We start from the raw sequence: 26,409 nt of genomic DNA on the forward strand, positions 1-26,409 counted from the left end.
CACTGTGCCACTGTGCTGCCCTAGCTCTCCCTCTTACTGACCCTGTGACAGTGAAGCACTCCCTAGGCACTGACCCTCTGACAGTGCAGCACTCCCTAGGCACTGACCCTCTGACAGCCCAGCACTCCCTCAGTACTGACCCTCTGACAGTGCAGCACTCCCTCGGCACTGACCCTCTGACAGTGCAGCGCACCCTCAGTACTGACCCTCTGACAGTGCAGCACTCCCTCAGTACAGACCCTCTGACAGTGCCGCACTCCCTCAGTACTGACCCTCTAACAGTGCAGCACTCCCTCAGTACTGACCCTTCGATAATGCAGCACTCCCTCAGTAATGTCACTTAGACATTACGGCACTCCCTCAGTACTGACCCTCTGATAATGAAGCTCTCCCTCAGTACTGAGCCTCTGACAGTGAACAACTCCTTCACCACACACGCTGACAGTGAAGCACTCCCTCAGTACTGACCCTCAGACAGTGATCCACTCCCTCAGTACTGATCCTCAGACAGTGGTCCACTCCCTCAGTACTGACCCTCTGTCAGTAGAGCACCACCTCAATACTGACCCTCAGACAGTGAAGCACTCCTTCAGTACTGACCCTCTGAGAATGAGGCACTCCCTCAGTACTGACCCTTCGACCATGCAGCACTCCCTCAGTTCTGTCACTTAGACATCGCGGCACTCCCTCTTACTGACCCTCTGACAGTGAAGCACTCCCTCTTACTGTCCCTCTGACAGTGCAGCACTCCTCCAGTACTGACACTCTGACAGTGCAGCACTCCCTCTTACTGACCCTCTGACAGTGCAGCACTCCCTCAGTACTGACCCTCTGTCAGAACAGCACTACGTTAATACTGACCCTCTGGCAGTGCAGCACTCCCTCAGTACAGACTCTCTGTTAGTGTGGCACTCCCGTAGAACTCTGAAATATCAAAACGCCCTCGGTACTGACCATCTTACAGTGCAGCGCTCCCTCAGTACTGACCCTCTGACAATACAGCACTCTCTCAATAGTGACCATCTAAGAGTGAAGCAATCCCTCAGTACTGAGCCTTTGTTAATGCAGCTCTCCCTCAGTACAGCCAGTTAGACATTGTGGCACTCCCTCGAGACTGATCCTCTGAGAGGGCAGTACTGACCCTCCGAAATGTCAAAACGCCCTTAGTACTGACCCTCTGACAGTGAAGCAGCCCCTCAGTACTGACCCTCTGACAGTGAAGCACTCCCTCAGTAGTGATCGCCTAACAGTGCATCTCTCCCTCAGTACTGAACCTCCGATACTGTAACACTCCCTCAATACTGACCCTCTGACAGTGCTGCACTCCCTCAGTACTGATCCTCTGACAGTGAAGCTCTCCCTCAGTACAGCCCCTCTGACAATGAAGCACTCCCTCATACTGACTATCTGACATATGAGGCACTCCTTCAGTACTGATCCTCTGACAGTGAAGCACTCCCTCAGTACTGACCCTCTGACAGTGCAGCACTCCCTCAGTACTGACCCTCTGACAGTGAAGCACTCCCTCAGTACTGACCCTCTGACAGTGCAGCACTCCCTCTGTACTGACCCTCTGACAGTGCAGCACTCCCTCAATACTGACCCTCTGACAGTGCAGCACCCCCTCAGTACTGACCCTCTGACAGTGCAGCACTCCCCCAGGACTGACCCTCTGACAGGGAAGATCTCCCTCAGTATTGACCCTCTGACAGTGCAGCACTCTCTCAGTACTGACCCTCCAATACATAGAACATAGAATAGTACAGCACAGTACAGGCCCTTCGTCCCACAATGTTGTGCCGACCATTTATCCTAATCTGAGATCAACCTAACCTACACCCCTGCAATTTACTGCTGTCCCAGAGTTGCTGAAATGGCTCTAATGACTCTGACTCCACCACCTCTGCTGGCAGTGTATTCCACAAACCCACCACTGTTTAAAGAACCTACCTCTGACATCTCCCCTATACCTTCCTCGAATCACCTTAAAATTATGTTCTCTCCTGACAGCCATTTCCAGCCTGGGGAAAAGTCTCTGGCTATCCACTCTATCCATGTCTCTGATCCCCTTGTACACCTCTATCAAGACACCTCTCTTCCTTCTTTGCTCCAGTGAGAAAAGCCCCAGCTCCCTCAACCTTTCTTCTTGCCCTTCAGTCCAGGCAGCCTCCTGGTAACTCTCCTCTGCACCCTCTCCAAAGCATCCACATCCTTCCTTTAATGAGGCAACCAGAACTGGACACAATATTCCAAGTGTGGTCTACCTAGAGTTTTATAAAGCTGCAGCAAAACCTCACGACTCTTAAACTCAATCCCCCTATTAATAACACACCACACGCCTTCTTAACAACCCTATCAACCTGGGTGGCAACATTGAGGCATCTATGTACGTGGACCACAAGATCCCTCTGTTCCTCCACACTTCCAAGAATCTTGCCTTTTACCCTGTATTCAGCATTCAAATTCAACTTTCCAAAATTTATCACCTCACATTTATCAAGTTTGAACTCCATCTGCCACTTCTCAGCCCAGCTCTGCAACCTGTCAATGTCCTGTTGGAACCTGCAACAGCACTCGATACTGTCTACAACTCCACCAATCTTCGTGTCATCGGCAAACTTACTAAACCATCCTTCCACTTCCTCATCCAAGTTATTTATAAAAAACACAAAGAGCAGAGTCCCAGAACAGATCCCTGCGGGACACCACTGGTCACCGACCTCCAGGCAGAATACTTTCCATCCACTACCACTCACTGTCTTCTTTCGGCCAGCCAATCCAGCATCCAGCCAGCCAAATTTCCCTGTATCCCATACCCCCTAACTTTCTGAATGAGCTAACCATGGGGAACCTTATCAAATGCCTTACTGACATCCATATACACCACATCCACTGCCCGACCTTCATCAATGTGTCTCGTCGCATCCGCAAAGAATTCAATGAGGTTTATGAGGCATGACCTGTCCCTCACAAAGCCATGCTGACTATCATTAATCAAACTATGTTTTTCTAAATAATCATAAATCCTATCTCTCAGAATCCTTTCCAATATTTTGCTCGCCACAGACTGACTGGTCTGTAATTCCCAGGGATTTCCCTATTCCTTTTTTTGAACAGGGGAACAACATTCGCCTCTCTCCAATCATCCGGTACTACTCCAGTGGAGAATGAGGACGCAAAGATCATAGCTTCCCATAGTAACCTTGGGTATATCCCGTCAGGCCCAGGAGACTTATCTATTCTTATGCTTTTCAAAATTTCCAGCACATCCTCCTTCTTAATATCAACCTGTTTGAGTCTATTAACCTGGTTCACGCTGTTCTCATGAGCAACAAGATCCCTCTCTCTAGTGAATACTGAAGCAAAATATTCATTTTGGGCCTCCCCTACCTCCTCAGACTCTAGGCATAAGTTCCCTCCACTATCCTTCATCGGCCCTACTCTCACTCTGATCATCCACTTATTTCTCACATAAGTGTAGAATGCCTTGGGGTTTTCCCTAATCCTTCCCGCCAGGACCTTTTCATGCCCCCTTCTAGCTCTCCTAAGTCTATTTTTTTTTTAAAAATATTTTTATTCTCCTCCTTTTTCACATTTTCTCCCGAATTTACACCCACCAACAATAAACAATAATCAGCAACAGATATGTCAATCCCCATATCAATAACAACGCTCCCATCCTCCCACCAACCCCCAAACATCAGCCCGCATGTTTACATAAACAAATGACAAAAAAGGAATCCGGGATTACCCATAGTCACGCTTAATATACACAGCCCCGCTCCCCCCTCCCACCCATTCCCCCCCTCAACTAATGTTCGATGTTATCCAGTTCTTGAAAGTGCATAATAAATAGTGCCCATGACTTGTAGAACCCCTCCGAGCTTCCCCTCAGTTCGAACTTAACCTTTTCTTTTTAAAAAAAAATATATTTATTAAGAATTTTTAAACAAAATTTTCAACCTTACAAACAAACCCCCCCCCCGCCCCGTAACACAAAAGAAAGAAAGTTTGCGTAGCAAGACATGAACTTGGCAAGTCGATATGATACAGAACTTTGTACATTGGATTCCTCCCGTACATTTCAGTTTTCCGGACCATTCATGTATTTTCTTGCTCAAATGCCCCCCAGAAAAAAAAACCTTCCCCCCCCCCCTCCTCCTCCTCCCCTCCCCCCCCCTCCCACAAGAAAGATATCCCCCCTTCCCCCCCACCTCATCCCCCCCTGGGTTGCTGCTGCTGCTGTCCGACCTTCATCTAACGCTCCGCGTGATAGTCTAGGAACAGTTGCCACCGCCTGTAGAGCCTCTGCGCAGACCCTCTCAAGGCAAACTTTATCCTCTCCAACTTAATAAACCCTGCCATATCATTTATCCAGGCTTCCACGTTGGGGGGGCTTCGCCCCTTTCCACATTAACAAGATCCTTTGCCGGGCTACTAGGGACGCAAAGGCCAGAATACCGGCCTCTTTCACCTCCTGCACTCCCGGCTCGTCCACTACTCCAAATATTGCTAGCCCCCAGCGTGGCTTGACCCGGACTTTCACCACCTTCTCGCAACTCCTCTCCAGAACCCCTCCAGTGCTGGGCATGACCAAAACATATGGACATGGTTCGCCGGGCTTCCTGAGCACCACCCACATCTGTCCTCTACCCCAAAGAACCTACTCAGCCTCGCCCCCGTCATGTGCACTCTGTGAACTACCTTAAACTGTATCAGGCTGAGTCTGGCACACGAGGAAGAGGAATTAACCCTACTTAGGGCATCAGCCCACAGCCCCTCCTCAATCTCCTCCCGCAGCTCCTCTTCCCATTTACCCTTCAGCTCCTCGACCAAAGCCTCCCCCTCTTCTTTCATCTCCTGGTATATCGTCGACACCTTGCCCTCTCCGACCCATACGCCCAAAATCACCCTGTCTTGAATCCCCTGTGCCGGGAGCAGCGAGAATTCCCTCACCTGCCGCCTCACAAACGCCCTGACTTGCATGTACCTGAAAGCATTTCCCGGGGGTAGCCCAAGCTTCTCCTCCAGCGCCCCTAAGCTTGCAAACGTCCCATCAATGAACAGGTGCCCCATTCTTTTAATCCCTGCCCTATGCCAGCTCTGAAACCCCCCGTCCATCCTTCCCGGGACAAACCAACGGTTGTCTCTGATTGGGGACCACATCGAGGCTCCCATCGCACCCCTATGCCGTCTCCACTGCCCTCAGATCCTTAGCGTTGCCGCCACCACCGGGCTCGTGGTGTACCTTGTCGGTGAGAGCGGCAGCGGTGTCGTCACCAGCGCCCCCAGGCTCGTTCCTTTGCAGGACACCATCTCCAGCCTCTTACATGCCGCCCCCTCTCCCTCCATCACCCACTTACGGATCATCGCCACGTTGGCTGCCCAATAGTAGCCATCCAGATTCAGCAATGCCAGACCTCCTCTATCCCTACTTCGCTCCAGGAGCACCCTCCTTACCCTCGGGGTCTTACTCGCCCACACAAAGCCCATAATGCTCCTGCTTACCCTCTTAAAAAAGGCCTTGGTGATCACAATTGGAAGGCATTGAAATACAAAAAGAAACCTCGGGAGGACCACCATTTTAATCGACTGTACCCTGCCCGCCAGCGAGAGCGGCAACATGTCCCACCGTTTAAAGTCCTCCTCCATCTGCTCCACCAGCCTCGTCAAGTTAAGTTTGTGCAGGGCCCCCCAGCTCCTAGCTACCTGGATCCCCAAGTATCGAAAGCTCCTATCCGCCCTCCTCAGCGGTAGGTCGTCTATCCCTCTTCCCTAATCCCCCGGATGCACCACAAAGAGCTCGCTCTTCCCTACATTGAGCTTATAGCCCGAGAAGTCCCCAAATTCCCTTAGGATCTGCATGACCTCCACCATCCCCTCCACTGGGTCCGCCACATACAGCAACAGGTCGTCTGCGTACAGCGACACTCGACGCTCCTCTCCCCCTCGGACCACCCCCTTCCATTTCCCAGACTCCCTTAATGCCATGGCCAAAGGTTCAATTGCTAGTGCAAACAACAAGGGGGACAGGGGGCACCCCTGCCTCGTCCCTCGATACAGCCGAAAATAGGCCGACCTCCGACGATTCGTAACCACACTCGCCACCGGGGCTCTATATAGGAGTTTAACCCAACTGATAAACCCCTCCCCAAACCCAAACCTCCGCAAAACTTCCCAGAGATACTCCCACTCCACTCGGTCAAAGGCCTTCTCCGCATCCATAGCTGCCACTATCTCCGCCTCTCCCTCCACCGATGACATCATTATCACATTTAGGAGCCTTCGCACATTGGTATTTAGCTGCCTACCGTTTACGAATCCCGTCTGGTCCTCGGGAATCACCCCCGGGACACAGTCCTCAATCCTCGTAGCCAACATTTTTGCCAGCAACTTAGCATTCACGTTGAGGAGCGAGATCGGTTTATACGACCCACATTGCAGTGGGTCCTTATCCCGCTTCAGGATTAAAGAGATCGTCGCCTCCGACATTGTCGGGGGCAGGGTCCCCCCCTCCCTTGCTTCATTAAAGGTCCTTACCAGCAACGGGGCTAACAAATCTACGTACTTCCTATAGAACTCCACCGGGAACCCATCCGGCCCCGGGGCCTTCCCTGCCTGCATGCTCCCCAGTCCTTTAACCAGTTCCTCCATCCCAATTGGCGCCCCCAAACCAGCCACCTCCCATTCCACCACCCTCTGGAACCTCAGTTGGTCCAAGAATCGTCGCATCCCCTCTTTTCCCTCTGGGGGCTGGGACCTATACAGCTCCTCGTAAAAGGCCTTGAATGTCTCATTCACTTTCACTGCACTCTGCACCGTAGTTCCCCTGCCATCCTTGACTCCACCTATTTCCCTCGCTGCCATCCTCTTACGGAGGATGTGCCAGCATCCGACTCGCCTTCTCCCCATAGTCATACATCGCCCCCTGTGCCTTCCTCCACTGTGCCTCTGCCTTCCCTGTGGTCAACAGGTCGAACTCCGTCTGGAGACTTCATCTCTCCCTGAGTAGCCCCTCATCAGGGGCCTCTGCATATCTCCTGTCCACACTTAAAATCTCCCCCACTAACCTCTCCCTTTCCATGCCCTCTCTCTTCTCCCTATGAGCCCTGATGGAGATTAACTCTCCACTGACCACCGCCTTCAGCGCCTCCCATACTACTCCCACCTGCACCTCCCCGTTGTCGCTGGTCTCCAGATATCTTTCGATGCACCCCCGCACCCTCCCGCCCACTTCCTCGTCTGCCAGCAGTCCCACATCCAACCGCCACAACGGGCATTGGTCCCTCTCCTCCCCCAGCTCTAGCTCCACCCAATGCGGGGCGTGGTCTGAAATAGCTATGGCCGAATACTCCGTTCCCTCCACTTTCGGGATCAATGTCCTGCCCAGAACAAAAAAATCTATCCGGGAGTAGGCCTTATGTACATGGGAGAAAAAAGAGAATTCTCTGGGCAAAGGCCTGGCAAATCTCCACGGATCTACTCCCCCCCATCTGATCCATAACCCCCTAAGCACCTTGGCCGCAGCCGGCCTCTTCCCCGTCCTAGATCTGGAACGATCTAATGCTAGGTCCAACACTGTGTTGAAATCCGCACCCATTGTCAAGCTCCCTACCTCCATGTCCGGAATACGCCCCAACATCCATTTCATGAATCCAGCATCGTCCCAGTTCGGGGCGTATACATTTACCAATACTACCCCCATCCCCTGCAACCTACCGCTCACCATCACGTATCGGGCTCCATTGTCCACTACTATGTTCTTGGCCTCAAACGACACCCACTTCCCCACCATTATTGCCACCCCTCTATTCTTCGCATCCAGACCTGAATAAAACACCTGTCCTACCCATCCCTTCCTTAACCTGACCTGATCTGCCACCTTCAAATGTGTCTCCTGAAGCATGGCCATGTCTGCCTTCAGTCCCTTTAAGTGCGCGAATACTCGGGCCCTCTTAACCGGCCCATTTAGGCCTCTCACATTCCACGTGGTCAGCCTGATTGGGGGGCCACCCCCCCCACCCCCCCTAGCCGGATTGGGGGGCCATCGCCCACCCCCGCCGACTAGCCATCTCCTATCTTAGGACAGTCCCGTGCCCGTGCCTCCTGCACCCTTCAGTCCCCCAGACGGGGAACCCCTGCACCGACCACCTCTTCCATTTTCAATTCCCCCTCGGCCAGTGCAGCAGCAACACTATTATCCCCCCTGCCCCCCCCTCCCCCGCTAGATCCACATCTAGCTCTTTTGCTCCCCCCCATACTACTTCCGTGAGTCAGCTGACTTCTGCTGACCCTGGCTTCCCCCGCCTTCCCATTGATCTCCCCCAAGTGGGAATCTCTCCTCCTCCTTAAGTTCCTCCATCCCCCCCTCCCTAGCGCGGGAAAAAGCCCGTGCTTTCCTGAGACAGCCCCGCCCCCTGTGGCGCAGCTCCTGTTGCGGCCTTATCCAAGTTCCCCCATCCCCAAATCTCACCTCCCTCCAGCACTGACGCCCACATTCCCCACTATCTCATCAAAAGAAAAAAGAACTCTTCCCCCATCCCCATCCATCATCCCACCCGTGAAACAGTCTTTACCCATATTTACAACCCTATAAACAGTCAACATCCCCCCCACAACCACAGCCCCTCAGTTCGAGTCCAATTTTTTGGTTTGGATAAAGGTCCAAGCCTCTTCTGGCGTTTCGAAATAGTGGTGTCGGTCCTGATAAGTGACCCACAGTCGCGCAGGCTGCAGCATTCCGAATCTCACCCTCTTCCTATGTAGCACCGCCTTGGCCCGGTTGAAGCCCGCTCTCCTCTTTGCCACCTCCGCACTCCAGTCCTGGTAGACTCGGATCACCGCATTCTGCCATTTACTGTTCCGCACCTTCTTGGCCCATCTCAGGACACTCTCTTTGTCCGCGAAGCGATGGAACCTCGCCACTATCGCCCTTGGCGGCTTGCCAGCCTTGGGTCTCCTCACCAGGACCCGGTGAGCCCCTTCTAGCTCCAGGGGGCTCCGAGAGGCCTCCGCACCCATCAGCGAATGGAGCATCGTGCTCACATACGCCCCGGCATCAGCCCCCTCCACTCCTTCGGGGAGACCCAGAATCCGGAGATTCTTCCTCCTCAACCTGTTCTCCAGGATCTCAAATCTCTCGGCCCACCTCCTGTGCAGCGCCTCGTGCGCCTCCATCTTTACCGCCAGGCCCAGGATCTCGTCCTTGTTCTCATTAGTTTTATCCCTCACCTCATGGAGCTCCACCGCCTGGGCCTTCTGGGTCTCCTTCAGCCCCTCGATCGCCAACAGCATTGGCGCCAGCACCTCCTTTTTAAGCTCCTCCATGCAGCGCCTGAGGAACTCCTGCTGGTCCGACCCCCGTGCTGCTCGATCTCCGTCCTCCGCCATCTTGGTTTTTCCCCCTCGTTTTTGCCGCTGCTCCAAAGCCTCTTTCTCCGTCGCTCCACCGCTAATCCCCGCCATACGACGTAAGGGGGGAACTTACTTCACCTTCCCACAGAGGATTCAATCAAAACATTTCCGTTGGGGCTCCTCCGGAGAGCCCAAAAGTCCGTTAAAGCGGGAGCTGCCGAAATGTGCGGCTTAGCTCCGCATCGCCGCAACCGGAAGTGACTTAACCTTTTCAAGGGTCAAGTATTCCAACAGGTCCCCCCGCCACGCCAGGGCACTGGGTGGAGAGGCTGCTCTCCATCACAGCAGGATCCGCCTTCTGGCGATCAACGAGGCGAAGGCTATGATATCTGCCTCCTCACCCGTTTCCAACCCTGGCTGGTCCGACACACCGAATACGGCATCCCGGGGACCCGGGTCCAGTTTCACACTCACCACCTTGGAAACTACCCTAAACACCTCCTTCCAGTACTCCCCTAGCTTTGGACAGGACCAAAACATATGAACGTGATTAGCGGGGGGCCCCCCGCAATGCTCACGCACATCCTCTACTCCTTCAAAAAATTGGCTCATCCTCGCCCTCGTGAGGTGCGCTCTATGTACCACCTTCAGCTGTATCAGCCCCAACCTCGCACATGAGGTGGAGGCATTCACTCTCCGGAGCACCTCACACCAGACCCCCTCCTCTATAACTCTCCCAGCTCTTCCTCCCACTTTGCTTTGATCCCTTCCAGTGGTGCCTTATCCTCTTCCAAAATAGCTCCGTACACAACTGACACTGCCCCCTTCTCCAGTCCCCTTGTCGTCAGCACCTCCTCCAGCAATGTGGAGGCTGGCTCCTCTGGGAAGCTCTGTATCTCCTTCCTGGCAAAATCCCGAACCTGCATGTACCTAAACACTTCTCCCTGCTCCAGCCCATACTTCGCTCCCAGCTCCCTCAATCCTGCAAACCGACCCCGAAGAAACAAATCTTTTAGTGTCTCAATGCAATGTCCAACGGCTCAATCGCGAGAGCAAACAGCAGGGGGGACATAGGACATCCCTGCCTCGTCCCACAGTGGAGAGAAAAGTATCTCGAGCTGATGTTGTTTGTGCGGACACTCGCATTCGGCTCCTTATATAGTAGCTTTACCCAGTTCACAAATCTTGGCCCAATCCCAAACCGCCCCAGCACTGCCATCAAGTACCCCATTCTACCCGATCGAACGCCTTCTCAGCGTCCAATGCCACAACCACCTCTGTTTCCTTCCCTTCCGCCAGTGCCATAACGACGTTCAAAACCCTCCTAATGTTCGAAAACAGCTGCCTCCCTTTCACGAACCCCGTCTGATCCTCCCCTATCACCTTCGGGAGGCACTCCTCCAGCCTACCCACCAGTACCTTCACCAACACTTTTGCGTCCACATTAAGAAGTGATATGGGCCGATATGACCCACACTCCGTCGGATCCTTATCTTTTTTTAGCAACAGTGAAATTGATGCCTGCCCCAAGGTTTGCGGCAACATCCCCTTCCCTATTGCCTCCTCAAACATCCCCACCATCAGGGGTGCCAACCTATTCCTAAGTCCATTTTTGAGTTTCTTCCTGGCTACCTTATAACCCTCTAGAGCCGTGCCAGATCCTTGCTTCCTCAACCTTACTTAAGCTTCCTTCTTCCTCTTGACTAGAAGCTCCACTTCTCTTGTCATCCAAGGCTCCTTCACCTTACCATTCCTTCCTCGTCTCAGTGGCACAAATCTATCCAGCACTCGCAGCAAGTGCTCCTTAAACAACCCCCACATTACTGTTGTGTATTTCCCCAAGAACAATTGTTCCCACTTTATGCTCCACAGCTCCTGTCTAATAGCAGTATAATTTCCCCTCCCCCAATTAAATACCTTCCCATACTGTCTGTTCCTATCCCTCTCCATGACTATGGTAAAGGTCAAGACGTTGTGGTCACTGTCACCGAAATGCTCTCCCACCGAGACATCTGAGTCCTGGCCTGGTTCGTTGCCAAGCACCAAATCCAATATGGCCTCCCCCCTAGTCTACATATTGAGTCAGGAATCCTTCCTGTACACACCTGACAAAATCTGCTCCATCCAAACCATTTGCAGTAAGGAGGTTCCAGTCAATATTAGGGAAGTTGAAGTCACCCATGACAACAACTCTGTTACTTCTGCACCTTTCCAAGATCTGCCGCCCAATCTGTTCCTCTATCTCTCTGCTGCTATTGGGGGGGTCTATAGAAAACTCCCAACAAAGTGACTGCTCCTTTCTTGTTTCTGACTTAGACAAACCCTCCTCGACGACCTCCCATTCTGCAGCTATGATGCACTCCCTAATTAACAACACAACTCCCCCTCCTCTTTTACCTCCCTCCCTATTCTTCTTAAAACATCTAAAGCCTGAAACATCTAACAACCATTTCTGCCTCCGTAATGACCACAACATGTTTAGCACTCCTTCAGTACTGACCCTCTGACAGTACAGCACACCCTCAGGACTGACCCACTGACATAGAACATAGAACATAGAACGATACAGCGCAGTACAGGCCCTTCGGCCCACGATGTTGCACAGAAACAAAAGCCAGCTAACCTACACTATGCCATTATCATCCATATGTTTATCAAATAAACTTTTAAATGCCCTCAATGTTGGCGAGTTCACTACTGTAGCAGGTAGGGCATTCCACGGCCTCACTACTCTTTGCGTAAAGAACCTACCTCTGACCTCTGTCCTATATCTACTACCCCTCAGTTTAAAGCTATGTCCCCTCGTGCCAGCCATTTCCATCCGCGGGAGAAGGCTCTCACTGTCCACCCTATCTAACCCCCTGATCATTTTGTATGCCTCTATTAAGTCTCCTCTTAACCTTCTTCTCTCCAACGAAAACAACCTCAAGTCCATCAGCCTTTCCTCATAAGATTTTCCCTCCATACCAGGCAACATCCTGGTAAATCTCCTCTGCACCCGCTCCAAAGCCTCCACGTCCTTCCTATAATGCGGTGACCAGAACTGTACGCAATACTCCAAATGCGGCCGTACCAGAGTTCTGTACAGCTGCAACATGACCTCCTGACTCCGGAACTCAATCCCTCTACCAATAAAGGCCAACACTCCATAGGCCTTCTTCAGAACCCTATCAACCTGGGTGGCAACTTTCAGGGATCTATGTACATGGACACCTAGATCCCTCTGCTCATCCACACTTCCAAGAACTTTACCATTAGCCAAATATTCCGCATTCCTGTTATTCCTTCCAAAGTGAATCACCTCACACTTCTCTACATTAAACTCCATTTGCCACCTCTCAGCCCAGCTCTGCAGCTTATCTATATTCCTCTGCAACCTGCTACATCCTTCCACACTATCGACAACACCACCGACTTTAGTATCGTCTGCAAATTTACTCACCCACCCTTCTGCGCCTTCCCCTAGGTCATTGATAAAAATGACAAACAGCAACGGCCCCAGAACAGATCCTTGTGGTACTCCACTTGTAACTGAACTCCATTCTGAACATTTCCCATCAACCACCACCCTCTGTCTTCTTTCAGCTAGCCAATTTCTGATCCACATCTCTAAATCACCCTCAATCCCCAGCCTCCGTATTTTCTGCAATAGCCTACCGTGGGGAACCTTATCAAACGCTTTGCTGAAATCCATATACACCACATCAACTGCTCTACCCTCGTCTACCTGTTCAGTCACCTTCTCAAAGAACTCGATAAGGTTTGTGAGGCATGACCTACCCTTCACAAAGCCATGCTGACTATCCCTGATCATATTATTCCTATCTAGATGATTATAAATCTTGTCTCTTATAATCCCCTCCAAGACTTTACCCACTACAGACGTGAGGCTCACCGGTCTATAGTTGCCGGGGTTGTCTCTGCTCCCCTTTTTGAACAAAGGGACCACATTTGCTATCCTCCAGCCCTCTGGCACTATTCCTGTAGCCAATGATGACATAAAAATCAAAGCCAAAGGTCCAGCAATCTCTTCCCTGGCCTCCCAGAGAATCCTAGGAAAAGTCCCATCAGGACCCGGGGACTTATCTATTTTCAGCCTGTCCAGAATTGCCAACACATCTTCCCTACGTGCCTCAATGCCATCTATTCTACTAGCCTGGGTCTCAGCATTCTCCTCCACAACATTATCTTTTTCCTGAGTGAATAGTGACGAAAAATATTCATTTAGTATCTCGCCTATCTCTTCAGACTCCACACACAACTTCCCCTGTCCTTGACTGGTCCTACTCTTTCCCTAGTCATTCGCTTATTCCTGACATACCTATAGAAAGCTTTTGGGTTTTCCTTGATGCTACCTGCCAAATACTTCTCATGTCCCCTCCTTGCTCGTCTTAGCTCTCTCTTTAGATCCTTCCTCGTTACCTTGTAACTATCCATCGCCCCAACTGAAACTTCACACCTCATCTTCACTTAACATTGCGGATTCCCTCAGTACAGACCCCCTGCTGTGAAGCAGCCCCTCAGTACCGACCCTCCGATAGTGTAGCACTCCCTCTGTACTAACCCTCTGACATTGCGGGTTCCCTCACTATTGACCCTCTGACAGTGTAGCACTCCCTCAGTACTGATGCTCTGACAGTGCAGCACACCCTCTGTACTGATCCCCTGACAGTGAAGCACTCCCTCAGTGATGACCCTCTGACAGTACAGCACTCCCTCAGTCCTGACCATCTAACAGTACAGCACTCCCTCAGTACTGACCCTCTGACAGTGCAGCACTGCATCAATACTGACGCTCTGACGGTGAAGCACTCCCTCAGTACTGACCCTCTGACACTGAGGCTCTCCCTCAGTATTGACCCTCTGACAGTGCAGCACTACCTCATACTGGACATCTGGCAGTGCAGCACTCCCTCAGTACTAACGCCCCTTACCGTGAAGCAGACCCTCAGTACTGACCCTCTGACAGTGCAGCTCTCCCTCAGTACTGACCCTCTGACACTGAGGCTCTCCTTCAGTATTGACCCTCTGACAGTGCAGCACTCCCTCAGTATTGACCCTCTGACAGTGAAGCACTCCCTCAGTACTGAATCTTCTGACAGTGCAGCACTCCCTCAGTGCTGACCCTCTGACAGTGAAGCACTCCCTCAGTACTGAATCTTCTGACAGTGCAGCACTCCCTCAGTGCTGACCCTCTGACAGTGAAGCACTCCCTCAGTACTGACCCACTGACAGTGCAGCACTCCCTCAGTACTGACCCTCTGACAGTGCAGCACTCCCCCAGTACTGAATCTTCTGACAGTGCAGCACTCCCTCAGTGCTGACCCACTGACAGTGCAGCGCTCCCTCAGTACTGACCCACTGACAGTACAGCACTCCCTCAGTACTGACCCACTGACAGTACAGCACTCCCTCAGTACTGACCCACTGACAGTACAGCACTCCCTCAGTACTGCCCCTCTGACAGTACAGTAGCCCCTCAGTACTGACCCACTGACAGTACAGTAGCCCCTCAGTACTGACCCACTGACAGTGCAGCACTCCCTCAGTACTGATGCTCTGACAGTGCAGCACACCCTCTGTACTGATCCCCTGACAGTGAAGCACTCCCTCAGTGATGACCCTCTGACAGTACAGCACTCCCTCAGTCCTGACCATCTAACAGTACAGCACTCCCTCAGTACTAAGCCTCTGACAGTGAAGCACTCCCTCAGTACTGATCCCCCAACAGTGCAGCACACCCTCAGTAGTTATTTAAAAATAAATACATTTAGAGTACCCAAATCATTTTGGGGCAATTAAGGGGCAATTTAGCGAAGCCAATCTTTGGGTTGTCGGGGTAAACCCACACAAACATGGCGAGAATGTGCAAACTCAACACGGACAGATACCCAGAGCCAGGATCGAACCTGGGACCACAATGCAGTGAGTCAGCAGTGCTAGCCACTGCACCACCGTGCTGCCCTTCGCTCCCTCAGTACTAACCCTCTGACAGTGCAGCACTCCCTCAGTACTGACCCTCTGACAGTACAGCACTCCCTCAGTACTGACCCTCTGACAGTGCAGCCCTCCCTCAGTACTGACCCTCTGACAGTGCAGCACTCCCTCAGTACTGACCCTCTGACAGTGCAGCACTCTCTCAGTACTGACCCTCTGACAGTGCAGCACTCCCTCAGTACTGACCCTCTGACAGTAGAGCACTCCCTCAGTACTGACCCTCTGACAGTGCAGCACTCCCTCAGTACTGACTCTCTGACAGTACAGCATTCCCTCAGTCCAACCCCTGACAGTGAAGCACTCCCTCATTACTGACCCTCTGTTAGTGCAGCACCCCCTCAGGACTGACCCTCTGACAGTGCAGCACTCCCTCAGTACTGACCCTCTGACAGTGCAGTATTCCCTCAGTACTGACCCTCTGACAGTGCAGCACTCCCTCAGTACTGACCCTCTGACTGTGCAGTATCCCCTCAGTGCTGACCCTCTGGCAGTGCAGCACTCCCTCAGTATTGACCCTCTGGCAGTGCAGCACTCCCTCAGTACTGAGACTCTGACAGTAAAGCACTCCTTAAGTACTGACCCTCTGGCAGTGAAGCACTCCCTCAGTATTGACCCTCTGACAGTGCAGCACTCCCTCAGCACTGACCCTCTGACAGTGCAGCACTCCCTCAGTATTGACCCTCTGACAGTGCAGCACTCCCTCAGTACTGACCCTCTGACAGTGCAGCACTCCCTCAGTACTGGCCACCCGATAGTGTAGCTCTCCCTCAGTATTGACCCCATGACAGTGAAGTACGTCCTCAGTAGTTATTTAAAAATAAATACATTTAGAGTACCCAAATCATTTTGGGGCAATTAAGGGGCAATTTAGCGAAGCCAATCTTTGGGTTGTCGGGGTAAACCCACACAAACATGGCGAGAATGTGCAAACTCAACACGGACAGATACCCAGAGCCAGGATCGAACCTGGGACCACAATGCAGTGAGTCAGCAGTGCTAGCCACTGCACCACCGTGCTGCCCTTCGCTCCCTCAGTACTAACCCTCTGACAGTGCAGCACTCCCTCAGTACAGACCCGCTGACAGTGCAGCACTCCCTCAGCACTGACCCTCTGACAGTGCAGCACTCCCTCAGTACTGACCCTCTGACAGTGCAGCACTCTCTCAGTACTGACCCTCTGACAGTGCAGCACTCCCTCAGTACTGACTCTCTGACAGTACAGCATTCCCTCAGTCCAACCCCTGACAGTGAAGCACTCCCTCATTACTGACCCTCTGTTAGTGCAGCACTCCCTCAGGACTGACCCTCTGACAGTGCAGCACTCCCTCAGTACTGACCCTCTGACAGTGCAGTATTCCCTCAGTACTGACCCTCTGACAGTGCAGTATTCCCTCAGTACTGACCCTCTGACAGTGCAGCACTCCCTCAATACTGACCCTCTGACTGTGCAGTATTCCCTCAGTGCTGACCCTCTGGCAGTGCAGCACTCCCTCAGTACTGACCCTCTGACAGAGCAGCACTCCCTCAGTATTGACCCTCTGACAGTGCAGCACTCCCTCAGTACTGAGACTCTGACAGTAAAGCACTCCTTAAGTACTGACCCTCTGGCAGTGGAGAACTCCCTCAGTACTGACCCTCTGACAGTGCAGCACTCCCTCAGTACTGACCCTCTGACAGTGCAGCACTCTCTCAGCACTGACCCTCTGACAGTGCAGCACTCCCTCAGCACTGACCCTCTGACAGTGCTGCACTCCCTCAGCACTGACAATCTGACAGTGCTGCACTCCCTCAGCACTGACCCCCTGATATTGCGCACACGCTCTGTCCTGCACTGGTAGGGTCAGCCTGAGTCTTGTGCTCAACACAGCAGACCGGTTTTAACCCACAAACGTCTGACGGAGAGCTGAGGCTCCCCACTGAACTATGTCTAACCCTTGACATAAATCTGGCATAGACATACAAATGCTTCAAAAGAAAATGATTGGAAATTCTTTCCCTGTGTGACTCGCCACTTATTATGCAATGAGTGAATCTAAAGCAGCAGAGAGGAGAAAGGGCTCTGAGTGAAGCATGTGCTCTGTTATTCTTCTTTTTTTTTGCCTTACAGAACAGAAAATGAAAGGCATGGATTGTGGTAAATAGCTTCACTGAGTTGAACTCATTCCGTGTTAGGGGGTGCTTTGAGAGTGGTATAAATCATAGAATTTCATAGAATCATAGAACTTACAGTGCAGAAGGAGTCCATTCGGCCCATCAAGTCTGCACCGGCCCTTGGAAGAGAACCCTGCTCAAGCCCACGTCTCCACCCTATCCACATAACTCAGTAACCCCACTGAGCCTTTTGGACACTAAGGGCAATTTATCATGGCCAATCCACCTAACCCGCCCACCTTTGGACTGTGGGAGGAAACTGGAGCACCCGGAGGAAGCCCACACAGCCACAGGGAGAACGTGTAGACTCCGCACAGACAGTGACCCAAGCCTGGGACCCTGGAGCTGTGAAGCAACTGTGCTAACCACTGTGCTACCGTGCTGCCCCATCACCCATTCTCTCTCTGTAAATACACATCATGCCGCTGAGACATGCCTCACTTTGCACGCTGCTCTTATCATACATGGACATCGGCACATCTCTCTCCTCCATTCACATGGGACACATCTGGGTGGGGAGCAGCAGAGCAGGTCAGGCGAGATTGTGTGAACCATCTGTTACAATCATGGCCCGATATTCGGATCCTGTACAATATGACAGGCAGTCCTTGAGATGCCGTATCTCATCGCATCCTGGGCCACCCTCCCCCAGATTTCCAATTAGGGCAGCACGGTAGCATTGTGGATAGCACAATTGCTTCACAGCTCCAGGGTCCCAGGTTCGATTCCGGCTTGGGTCACTGTCTGTGCGGAGTCTGCACATCCTCCCCGTGTGTGCGTGGGTTTCCTCCTGGTGTTCCGGTTTCCTCCCATAGTCCAAAGATGTGCAGATTAGATGGACTGGCCATGATAAATTGCCCTTAGTGACCAAAAATGTTAGGAGGGGTTATTGGGTTGCGGGGATGGGGTGGAAGTGAGGGCTTAAGTGGGTCGGTGCAGACTCGATGGGCCGAATGGCCTCCTTCTGCAGTGTATGCTCTATGTTCTATAAGGGATTTTAGCTGCAAGGTTAGATTTGAAAAGTTGGGGTTATTCCCCTTGGAGGGAAGTGTACACACTCCAGCGATAGGTGGAGATTGACAAAGATGCCGTGGACAGAAAGACAAAGGCTATGTAAATGGCAATGATTAAGGTTAGGACGTTCGCTGATTGTGGCACATAAAGAGATTAGAATGTGTTAATAGCAGGGGTGGCACAGTGAAGCACTGCTGCCTCACGGCGCTGAGGACCCGGGTTCGTTCCGGCCCCGGGTCACTGTCCGTGTGGAGTTTGCACATTCTTCCCATGTCTGCGAGGATCTCGCTCCCACAACCCAAAGATGTGTAGGGCAGGGGGATTAGCCACACTAAGTTGCCTCTTAATTGGAAAACAAAAAGAATTGGGTTTTCTAAATTAAAAAGAAAAGGTTGTGTTAATAGGAGAAAAAAGGTGAGCAGTGTGTCAAAGGGAACAGTGAACAGATGGCCCGAGTGGAGTGAGAGGAGGAAAAACAGATCAATGGAAGAAATGAAAATAAATTGATAGAAATAAAAATGGGGTGAAGGTGGAGGGAAGGGTTCACAATCTGAAGTTGTTGAACACAATGTTATGTCTGGAAATGAAGTGAAATGAAAATTGCTTATTGTCACAAGTAAGCTTCAAATGATGTTACTGTGAAAAGCCCCTAGTCGCCACATTCCGGCGCCTGTTCGGGGAGGCTGTTACGGGAATTGAACTGTGCTGCTGGCCTGCCTTGGTCAGCGATTTAGCCCTGTGCTAAACAGCAGGCTGTAACGTGCCTAATCGGAAGATGAGGTGCTGTTCCTGCTGTTTGGGCTGGGCTTCACTGGAACATTGCAGCAGGCCAAAGACTGGCATGTGGATGTGAGAGCAGGACGGTGAGTTAGGGGGCTGGTTTAACTCAGTGGGCTAGACAGCTGGTTTGTGATGCAGAACACGGCCAGGGGCGCGGGTTCAATTCCCGTCCCAGCTGAGAATTCTGAATTCTCCCTCAGTGTACCTGAACAGGTGCCGGAATGTGGCGACTCGGGGCTTTTCACAGTAACGTCATTACAGTGCTCGAAGAACCAACATGGACTCAACGGGCCAAATGGCCACCTTCTGTGTCACTTTGCCTCAATGACTCACTGTTTCCCTCAACAGTAACAAGGTTATATCAAGCAGAGGCAGGTGAGAGCATCATAACAATCAAACTTGCTGAGGTTTCAGTTCATATATATTCGTGAGGTTTTCTCTTTGGCGGTTCATGTCACATAGGCCGGGACGTTGAAGACATCCAAGGTGTCAGCCGGGACGCACCCCCACCAATACTGCTATTTTGTGGTAGAAGGCCTGGACCCTCCATCCCCCTCACTCAGGAGGAAGTCTCGCCTCATAGAGCTGCTGGGCCAATCTGATTGACCAGAAACTCTCTAGTCCCTGCAGCGCCAGAAGTGGCAGTGGACAGGACTAAGACCGCAAGCGATCTTTCCTGAGTCTAAAGACCAGGGAGTCCAGGGCCAGGTCGGGTTTTGCCGGGGGGGGGGAACGTGAGGGCATGGAGGGCAGGTGAGATGGAGGTTGACAACGGGGAGGTGAATGGGGGGGGGAGAGGTGGAGAAGCTAGGAAGTGGTGGGGAGGGAGGTTGCAAGTCTCTGCAGGGCTCTGACCTTTTGGGGTGAGTCACCCAACGTTAAAAGGAGGCTGCTGATGGAGGCGCTCGTCATCCTTCCCTTCCCATAGAATCCCTACAGTGTAGTAGGAGGCCATTTGGCTCATCGAGACTGCACCGACCCTCTGAAGGAGCATCCTACCTAGCTCCACTCCATTGCCCTACTCCCGTAACCCCACCTAACCTACAGATCCTTGAGCACTCAGGGGCAACTTAGCATGGTCAATCCACCTAACCTGCACATCTTTGGACCCACCCAAGGCCTGAGCAGGGTTAATTTTCACGCTTCCATCCTGCCTTGGAACTCTTTCTGTCTATGAAGCTCGGTAGGAATGGCCCTCCAGTGGTCGATAATTGGGCACTTAAGAGCCTGAGTTAAGACAAGGGTAAGCCTTGAGTAAAATTGCAGAAAGGTCAGGACCCTGGTAGGAAGACACTCAGAAATTTTAAGGCCACCTCTCTCTCCCCTAGCCCCCTCACCTTCCGCCAACAGACCTGCCACCCAGGGAATGTAAACCAATCCCACAAAGGTGGTTCATAAGAACATAAGAACTAGGAGCAGGAGTAGGCCATCTGGCCCCTCGAGCCTGCTCCGCCATTCAATGAGATCATGGCTGATCTTTTGTGGACTCAGCTCCACTTTCCCGCCCGAACACCATAACCCTTAATCCCTTTATTCTTCAAAAAACTATCTATCTCTATCTTGAAAACATTTAATGAAGGAGCCTCAACTGCTTCACTGGGCAAGGAATTCCATAGATTGGGTGAAGAAGTTCCTCCTAAACTCAGTCCTTAATCTACTTCCCCTTATTTTGAGGCTATGACCTCTAGTTCTGCTTTCACCCGCCAGTGGAAACAACCTCCCCGCATTTATCGTATCTATTCCCTTCATAATTTTATATGTTTCTAGAAGCTCCCCCCTCACCAGTCTGAATTCTAACGAGTACAGTCCCAGTCTACTCAACCTCTCCTCATAATCCAACCCCCTCAACTCTGGGATTGACCAGGCAGCACGGTGGCACAGTGGGTTAGCCCTGCTGCCTCACGGCACCGAGGTCCCAGGTTCGATCCCACCTCTGGGTCACTGTCCGTGTGGAGTTTGCACATTCTCCCCGTGTTTGCATGGGTTTCGCCCCCACAACCCAAAGATGTGCAGGCTAAATTGGTCACACTAAATTGCCCCTCAATTGGAAAAATGAATTGGGTACTCCAATTCACAAAAAAAAAATATTGGGAAGAATCAAGCCATTGTTTTCAGTTAGCATTCTAGATTCCATTCCCTAACTACTTGGCCCTATCCCTCTTCCCGGCAACAGTCTGGAATTAAAGCCAGTCTGCTGGCAACCCCTGGTGTGTCGCTTTTGATCCTGAGGTGAGCTTCCGACCTTATATTCGTGCCACCTTTAAGGCCACCTCTGTAAACATAATCTAACTTCACTCCGTCTCTGCTCTTCTGCTGCTGACACCCCACTACCAGTACATACATGGCCTCTAGACTTGACAATCCAGCGCACTCCTGGCTGGACTCCCATTATCTATCCTCCATAAACTGGAGGTCATCCAAAAGGTTGCTGCCTGCATCATCGCTCTCAGCAAGTCCCATTCCCCTCTCTGTGCTTTTACTGACCCTCATCGGCTGCTGGTCAAACATGCCTTGATATTGAAATTCTCACCCTTGTCTTCAAATCCCTCCCTGGCCTTGCCTCTCCCTATCTCTGTGATCTCCTCCAACCCTCCGAGATATCTAGCCTCCTGTGCGTCCCAAATTATTTATTTTTTTTAAATTTAGAGTACCCAATTCTTTTTTTTTCCCAAGGGGCAATTCACCTAACCTGCCCATCTTTTTGGGTTGTGGGGGAGGTGAGACACACACAGACACGGGGAGGATGTGCAAACTCCACACGGGCGGTGACCCGGGGCCGCGTTCGAACCCAGGTCCTCGGTGCAGTGAGGCAGCAGTGCTAATCACTGCGTCGCCGTGCCGCCCTGTACGTCCCCAAATTTTAACCGCTGCACCATTGGTGGCCATGCTTTCAGTTGCCTGGGCCCCAACATCTGGAATTCCCTCCCTCTGCCTCTCCGCCTTCCGACCATGTTTTCCCCTTTGAGACTTCTTTAAACGTCTTTGACCAGACTTTAATCACCCGACCTAATACGGTATCTCCATATGTGGCTCTTGTGGAGAGCCTTGGCATATTTTGTCACATTAAAGGCACTATATTAATATAAGTTTCTCTTTATTCTTTCATAGGACATGGGTGTCCAGCAAGGGCAGCACGGTAGCATTGTGGATAGCACAATTGCTTCACAGCTCCAGGGTCCCAGGTTCGATTCCCGGCTTGGGTCACTGTCTGTGCGGAGTCTGCACATTCTCCCCGTGTGCGCGTGGGTTTCCTCCGGGTGCTCCGGTTTCCTCCCACAGTCCAAAGATGTGCAGGTTAGGTGGATTGGCCATGCTAAATTGCCCTTAGTGTCCAAAAGTGCCCTTAGTGTTGGGTGGGGTTACTGGGTTATGGGGATGGGGTGGAGGTGTTGACCTTGGGTAGGGTGCTCTTTCCAAGAGCCAGTGTAGACTCGATGGGCCAAATGGCCTCCTTCTGCACTGTAAATTCTATGGAATTCTATGGAATTTCATAGAACTGAATAGCTTGCTCTGCCATTTGCAGAGGGTAGTTAAGAGTCAACCATATTACTGTGGGCCTAGAAGTCACATGTATGCCAGACTGAGACATGGTGGCAAATTTCCTTCCAGCATCAGATAGGTTTTTATGGTAATTGACTATCTTTGAATTCCAGATTTTTATTACTCGAACCCGGACCTTCTGGCTCCGACGTCGGGACACCACCCACTGTGCCACCCTGTGTTGTTACCACCTCAAGACCTCAGTTAGATCACCCCTTGCTTAATCTTTTGTATTCAGAGGATTTAAGCTCATCAATGAAATCTACCCCTGTAGTTTTACCCTTTGAAACCTAGTAGCATTCTAGCAGAAAGGCAGAAGGGTTCCTGTCTTTGAAACCCAAGAATTTCCCCCATATTGTTGTGTTTTCTCTGGTAAACAGCTACAAAGAAACTCATTGTTCCTTCGTTTTGCAGCCTTGAAAGCACTCCTGGAGTATCATCTGGAGAGGGGTGAGAAGTGAAAACATTTACATTCTTTCCCCTTTGAATGATTATGCGTGTGTTCATTAATGCACTTGCGGGCAGCACGGCGGCGCAGTGGCTAGCACTGGGACTGCGGCGCTGAGGATCCGGGTTCGAATCCCGGCCCTGGGTCACTGTCCGTGTGGAGTTCGCACATTCTCCCTGTGTCTGCGTGGGTTTCACCCCCACAACCCAAAATGATGTGCAGGTTAGGTGGATTGGCCACGCTAAATTAGCCCTTAATTGGGGAAAAAAATAATTGGGTACTCAAAAAAAAATGTTTTAAGTAAATAAATAATTGCACTTGCAAGGCCAGGTCAATGATCCTGACTTGTTGTCTGAGAGCCTTTATGTGCTGTTCAATGGCTCCAAACAAGAGTGGCGGAAAGGGGAAGGTGACGCTCCAAAGGGTCACTGCTGGGACCATCACCATTCACAATTTACACTCAGGATTCAGAATCAGAAAGCCATTTCAAAATTTGTGGGTTAGGGTTGGGTGGGGTGGTGGTGGTGAGGGGGTGTTGGGGGGGGTGGGGGAGCAGGGGGGAGGTGCGCTCTGGGGGTTAGTCAATACTGTGCAGGATTGCAGTAAATTAGTGGAGGACATTAATAAACTTGCACATCGGGCACAGAATTGGAAAATAAAGTCCAACATAGAAAGATGTGAGGAAGCACATGTTGGTGGGAAGAATATTTCTTGGGAAGTAAGTTGCAAGTCTAGGTGGGGCAGAGGGACAGAAGGGGCCTCAGAGTACATGCGCATCAATCATTAAACAGAGCACCACAGGTTAACAAGGCCATGAGAAAGCTAACTAACGGCTCGGCTTCATTTCAAGAGGAACAGAATTGAAAATTAGGGGAGTTATGCTAAACCTGTATTGAACCCTGGTTAGACCACATTTAGAGTACGTGTGCAGTTCTGGTCATTATGGGTGGCACAGTGGTCAGCGCTGCTGCTTCACAGCGCCAGGGGCCTGGGTTCGATTCCAACCTTGGGTGACTGTCCGTGTGGAGTTTGCACATTCTCCCCGTGTTGCGTGGGTTTTTCCGGGTGCTGCTCCGGTTTCCTCCCACAGTCCAAAGATGTGCAGGTTAGGTGGATCAGCCGTGCTAAATTGTCCCTCAGTGTCCAAAGGCTAGGTGTGTTTTCGGGTTTGTGGGGGAGTGGTCCTCGGTGGGGTGCTCTTTTGGAGGGTCAGTGAAGACTCTACGGGCTGAATAGCCTCCCTCTGCACTGTAAGGATTCTACGTCTATGTTCTAAGTCTGTGTTATAAAAGAATAGTGAGGCACTGGAGAGGATGCAGAGTAGATGTACAAGGATTTACAAATATACCTGGGCATACATGTCAGGAAAGGGTTGACAGGCTGTGTCACTTTTTGCCTGACAAAAGAAGGCTGATGGCAGCGACGTAATAGAGGTCTTTAAAACGATGGCAGGTTTTGATAGAGTGGATACAGAGAGAGAGGGTTTCCTCTAGTGGGAAAGAGCATAACTAGAAGTGAGCATTCTTGTTGCATTTAAGGGGAAACTGGGCAGGTATTTGAGGGGAAAGGGAGGAGATGGTTAGGGTGGTATAGTTAGATGAGAAAAGAAGGAAGGATGCTCGAGTGGAGCGTAAATGCTGGCATGGTCGAGTTGAGCCGAATGGCCTGTTTATGTACTGTATATCTTGATAAATCCTATGCAAAGACTCCATTCAGAAAGAGGACCTCAGGTTCTGCCTCTGCACTATTGGTGCCTCTGCTGGCAACAACTGATGGAAGCAGACATATTGAATATTCTCTGCTAGTTTTATTTATACAGTTTTAGACTGCTTTTATTAGTTCTCAGACTTTAGCTGTTGTTTATTGATACAGTTCCACAAGTTTCAAATATACACACACACTACCCATACAGAGAGAGCATGACTAGGGTTGACCTTTAAAACTCAGTATCTCGTCTTGCGAATGATGTTCCTGGGGTTATCGCTGATAAATCTCAGAAGTGCCCACTATTTTATAAGGTTTAAATTAAACAATTTGTTCAGCTTCTAGGCGTCATTCGACCTTTAGAGAGAGGGAGAGCCTTGTTCTCAATGTCCCAAACCAAAAGTATTATCAGTGAAATGTCCGATGCAAGTTGTTGTTTTCAGGTGGTTCCCACGAAAGTCATTTTGCAGAGAGCTGCAGTTTTCTCTGTTTGCCTCTTTAATGTTAGTCATTGTCCTCTTTTCCCATCATGCCTTACGGCATAATGTTAGTCATCTTTCCCACTCAGCAGCATGCTACAGAGCTTTGCTTTTTTAAAACAATGTTTTTTTGTGGTTATTTTGGTGTACAAAACAAATATAAATACAAACAAAACAGTGAGAGTTACGCCAGGGAGCACACAGGAAGTACTATTAGAGTTATTTACATTGAGATCAGTTTTAACTATGTCACAGTTTCCCCTTCCCTTTCGTTTGTCCCTTCCTCACAGTGTTTGCTGTGGTCATTGTGGTCCCCTGCGTTTTGTTCCCCGCCGGTTTTCCCCTCTCTTTTCTCCCCCCTGGTTCCCACTGTTGTTGCTCCTGCCCTCCCCTCCCTTCCCATGTGTCCCATGGATCTCCTGTTGGGTTTGGCTGAATTCCTAGTTTCCCTGACCCCCATCCTCTCCCCCCCACCCTTACTTCCCTTCTGTGTCGTGGCTACCTTCTCTTGATTTTTGGCTTCCTAGTTGTTGGCAACAACCAAGTGAATGGCTCCCACGTTTTGTGGAAGCCTTCTTCCGCCCCACGGATGGCGATTTTGATTTTCTCCATTTGGAGAAATTCCGGCAGATCGGACAGCCAGGCTGCAGCTTTGGGCGGTGCTGCTGACCGCCAGCCGAGCAGGATTCTCCGGCAGGCAATTAGGGAGGAAAAGGCAAGGCTGTCGGCCATCTTCTCCATGGAGAGATCTGGCTGTTTTGATACCCCGAAGACTGTCACTCTCGGCATGGCTCCACCCTCATCCCCACTTTGGACATTGCCTCGAAGAAGGCTGTCCAGAAACCAGCACGGCTGGGCAAGACCAAAACATGTGGGCGTGTTTGGTCGGGCCTCCTAGGCACCGTTCCCATCCACCTCCTGGAAGAGCCTGCTCATTCGGGT

At 51.2% G+C, this 26,409-nt stretch overlaps 1 protein-coding gene across 1 annotated transcript in view; it reads left to right on the forward strand.

Moving 5' to 3' along the window:
- LOC140389099 (uncharacterized) overlaps positions 1–26,409 on the forward strand; it is a 165,515-nt gene that overhangs the window by 54,076 nt on the left and 85,030 nt on the right. The window contains exons 9-11 of the mRNA XM_072473259.1: positions 17,459–17,485; positions 19,645–19,671; positions 23,251–23,286. Coding sequence (XP_072329360.1) covers positions 17,459–17,485; positions 19,645–19,671; positions 23,251–23,286 — 90 coding nt within the window. The remainder of the gene's footprint in view (positions 1–17,458; positions 17,486–19,644; positions 19,672–23,250; positions 23,287–26,409) is intronic.

Source organism: Scyliorhinus torazame, chromosome 14 (genome assembly GCF_047496885.1).
Source record: "Scyliorhinus torazame isolate Kashiwa2021f chromosome 14, sScyTor2.1, whole genome shotgun sequence".
NCBI classification, from domain to species: Eukaryota; Metazoa; Chordata; class Chondrichthyes; order Carcharhiniformes; family Scyliorhinidae; genus Scyliorhinus; species Scyliorhinus torazame.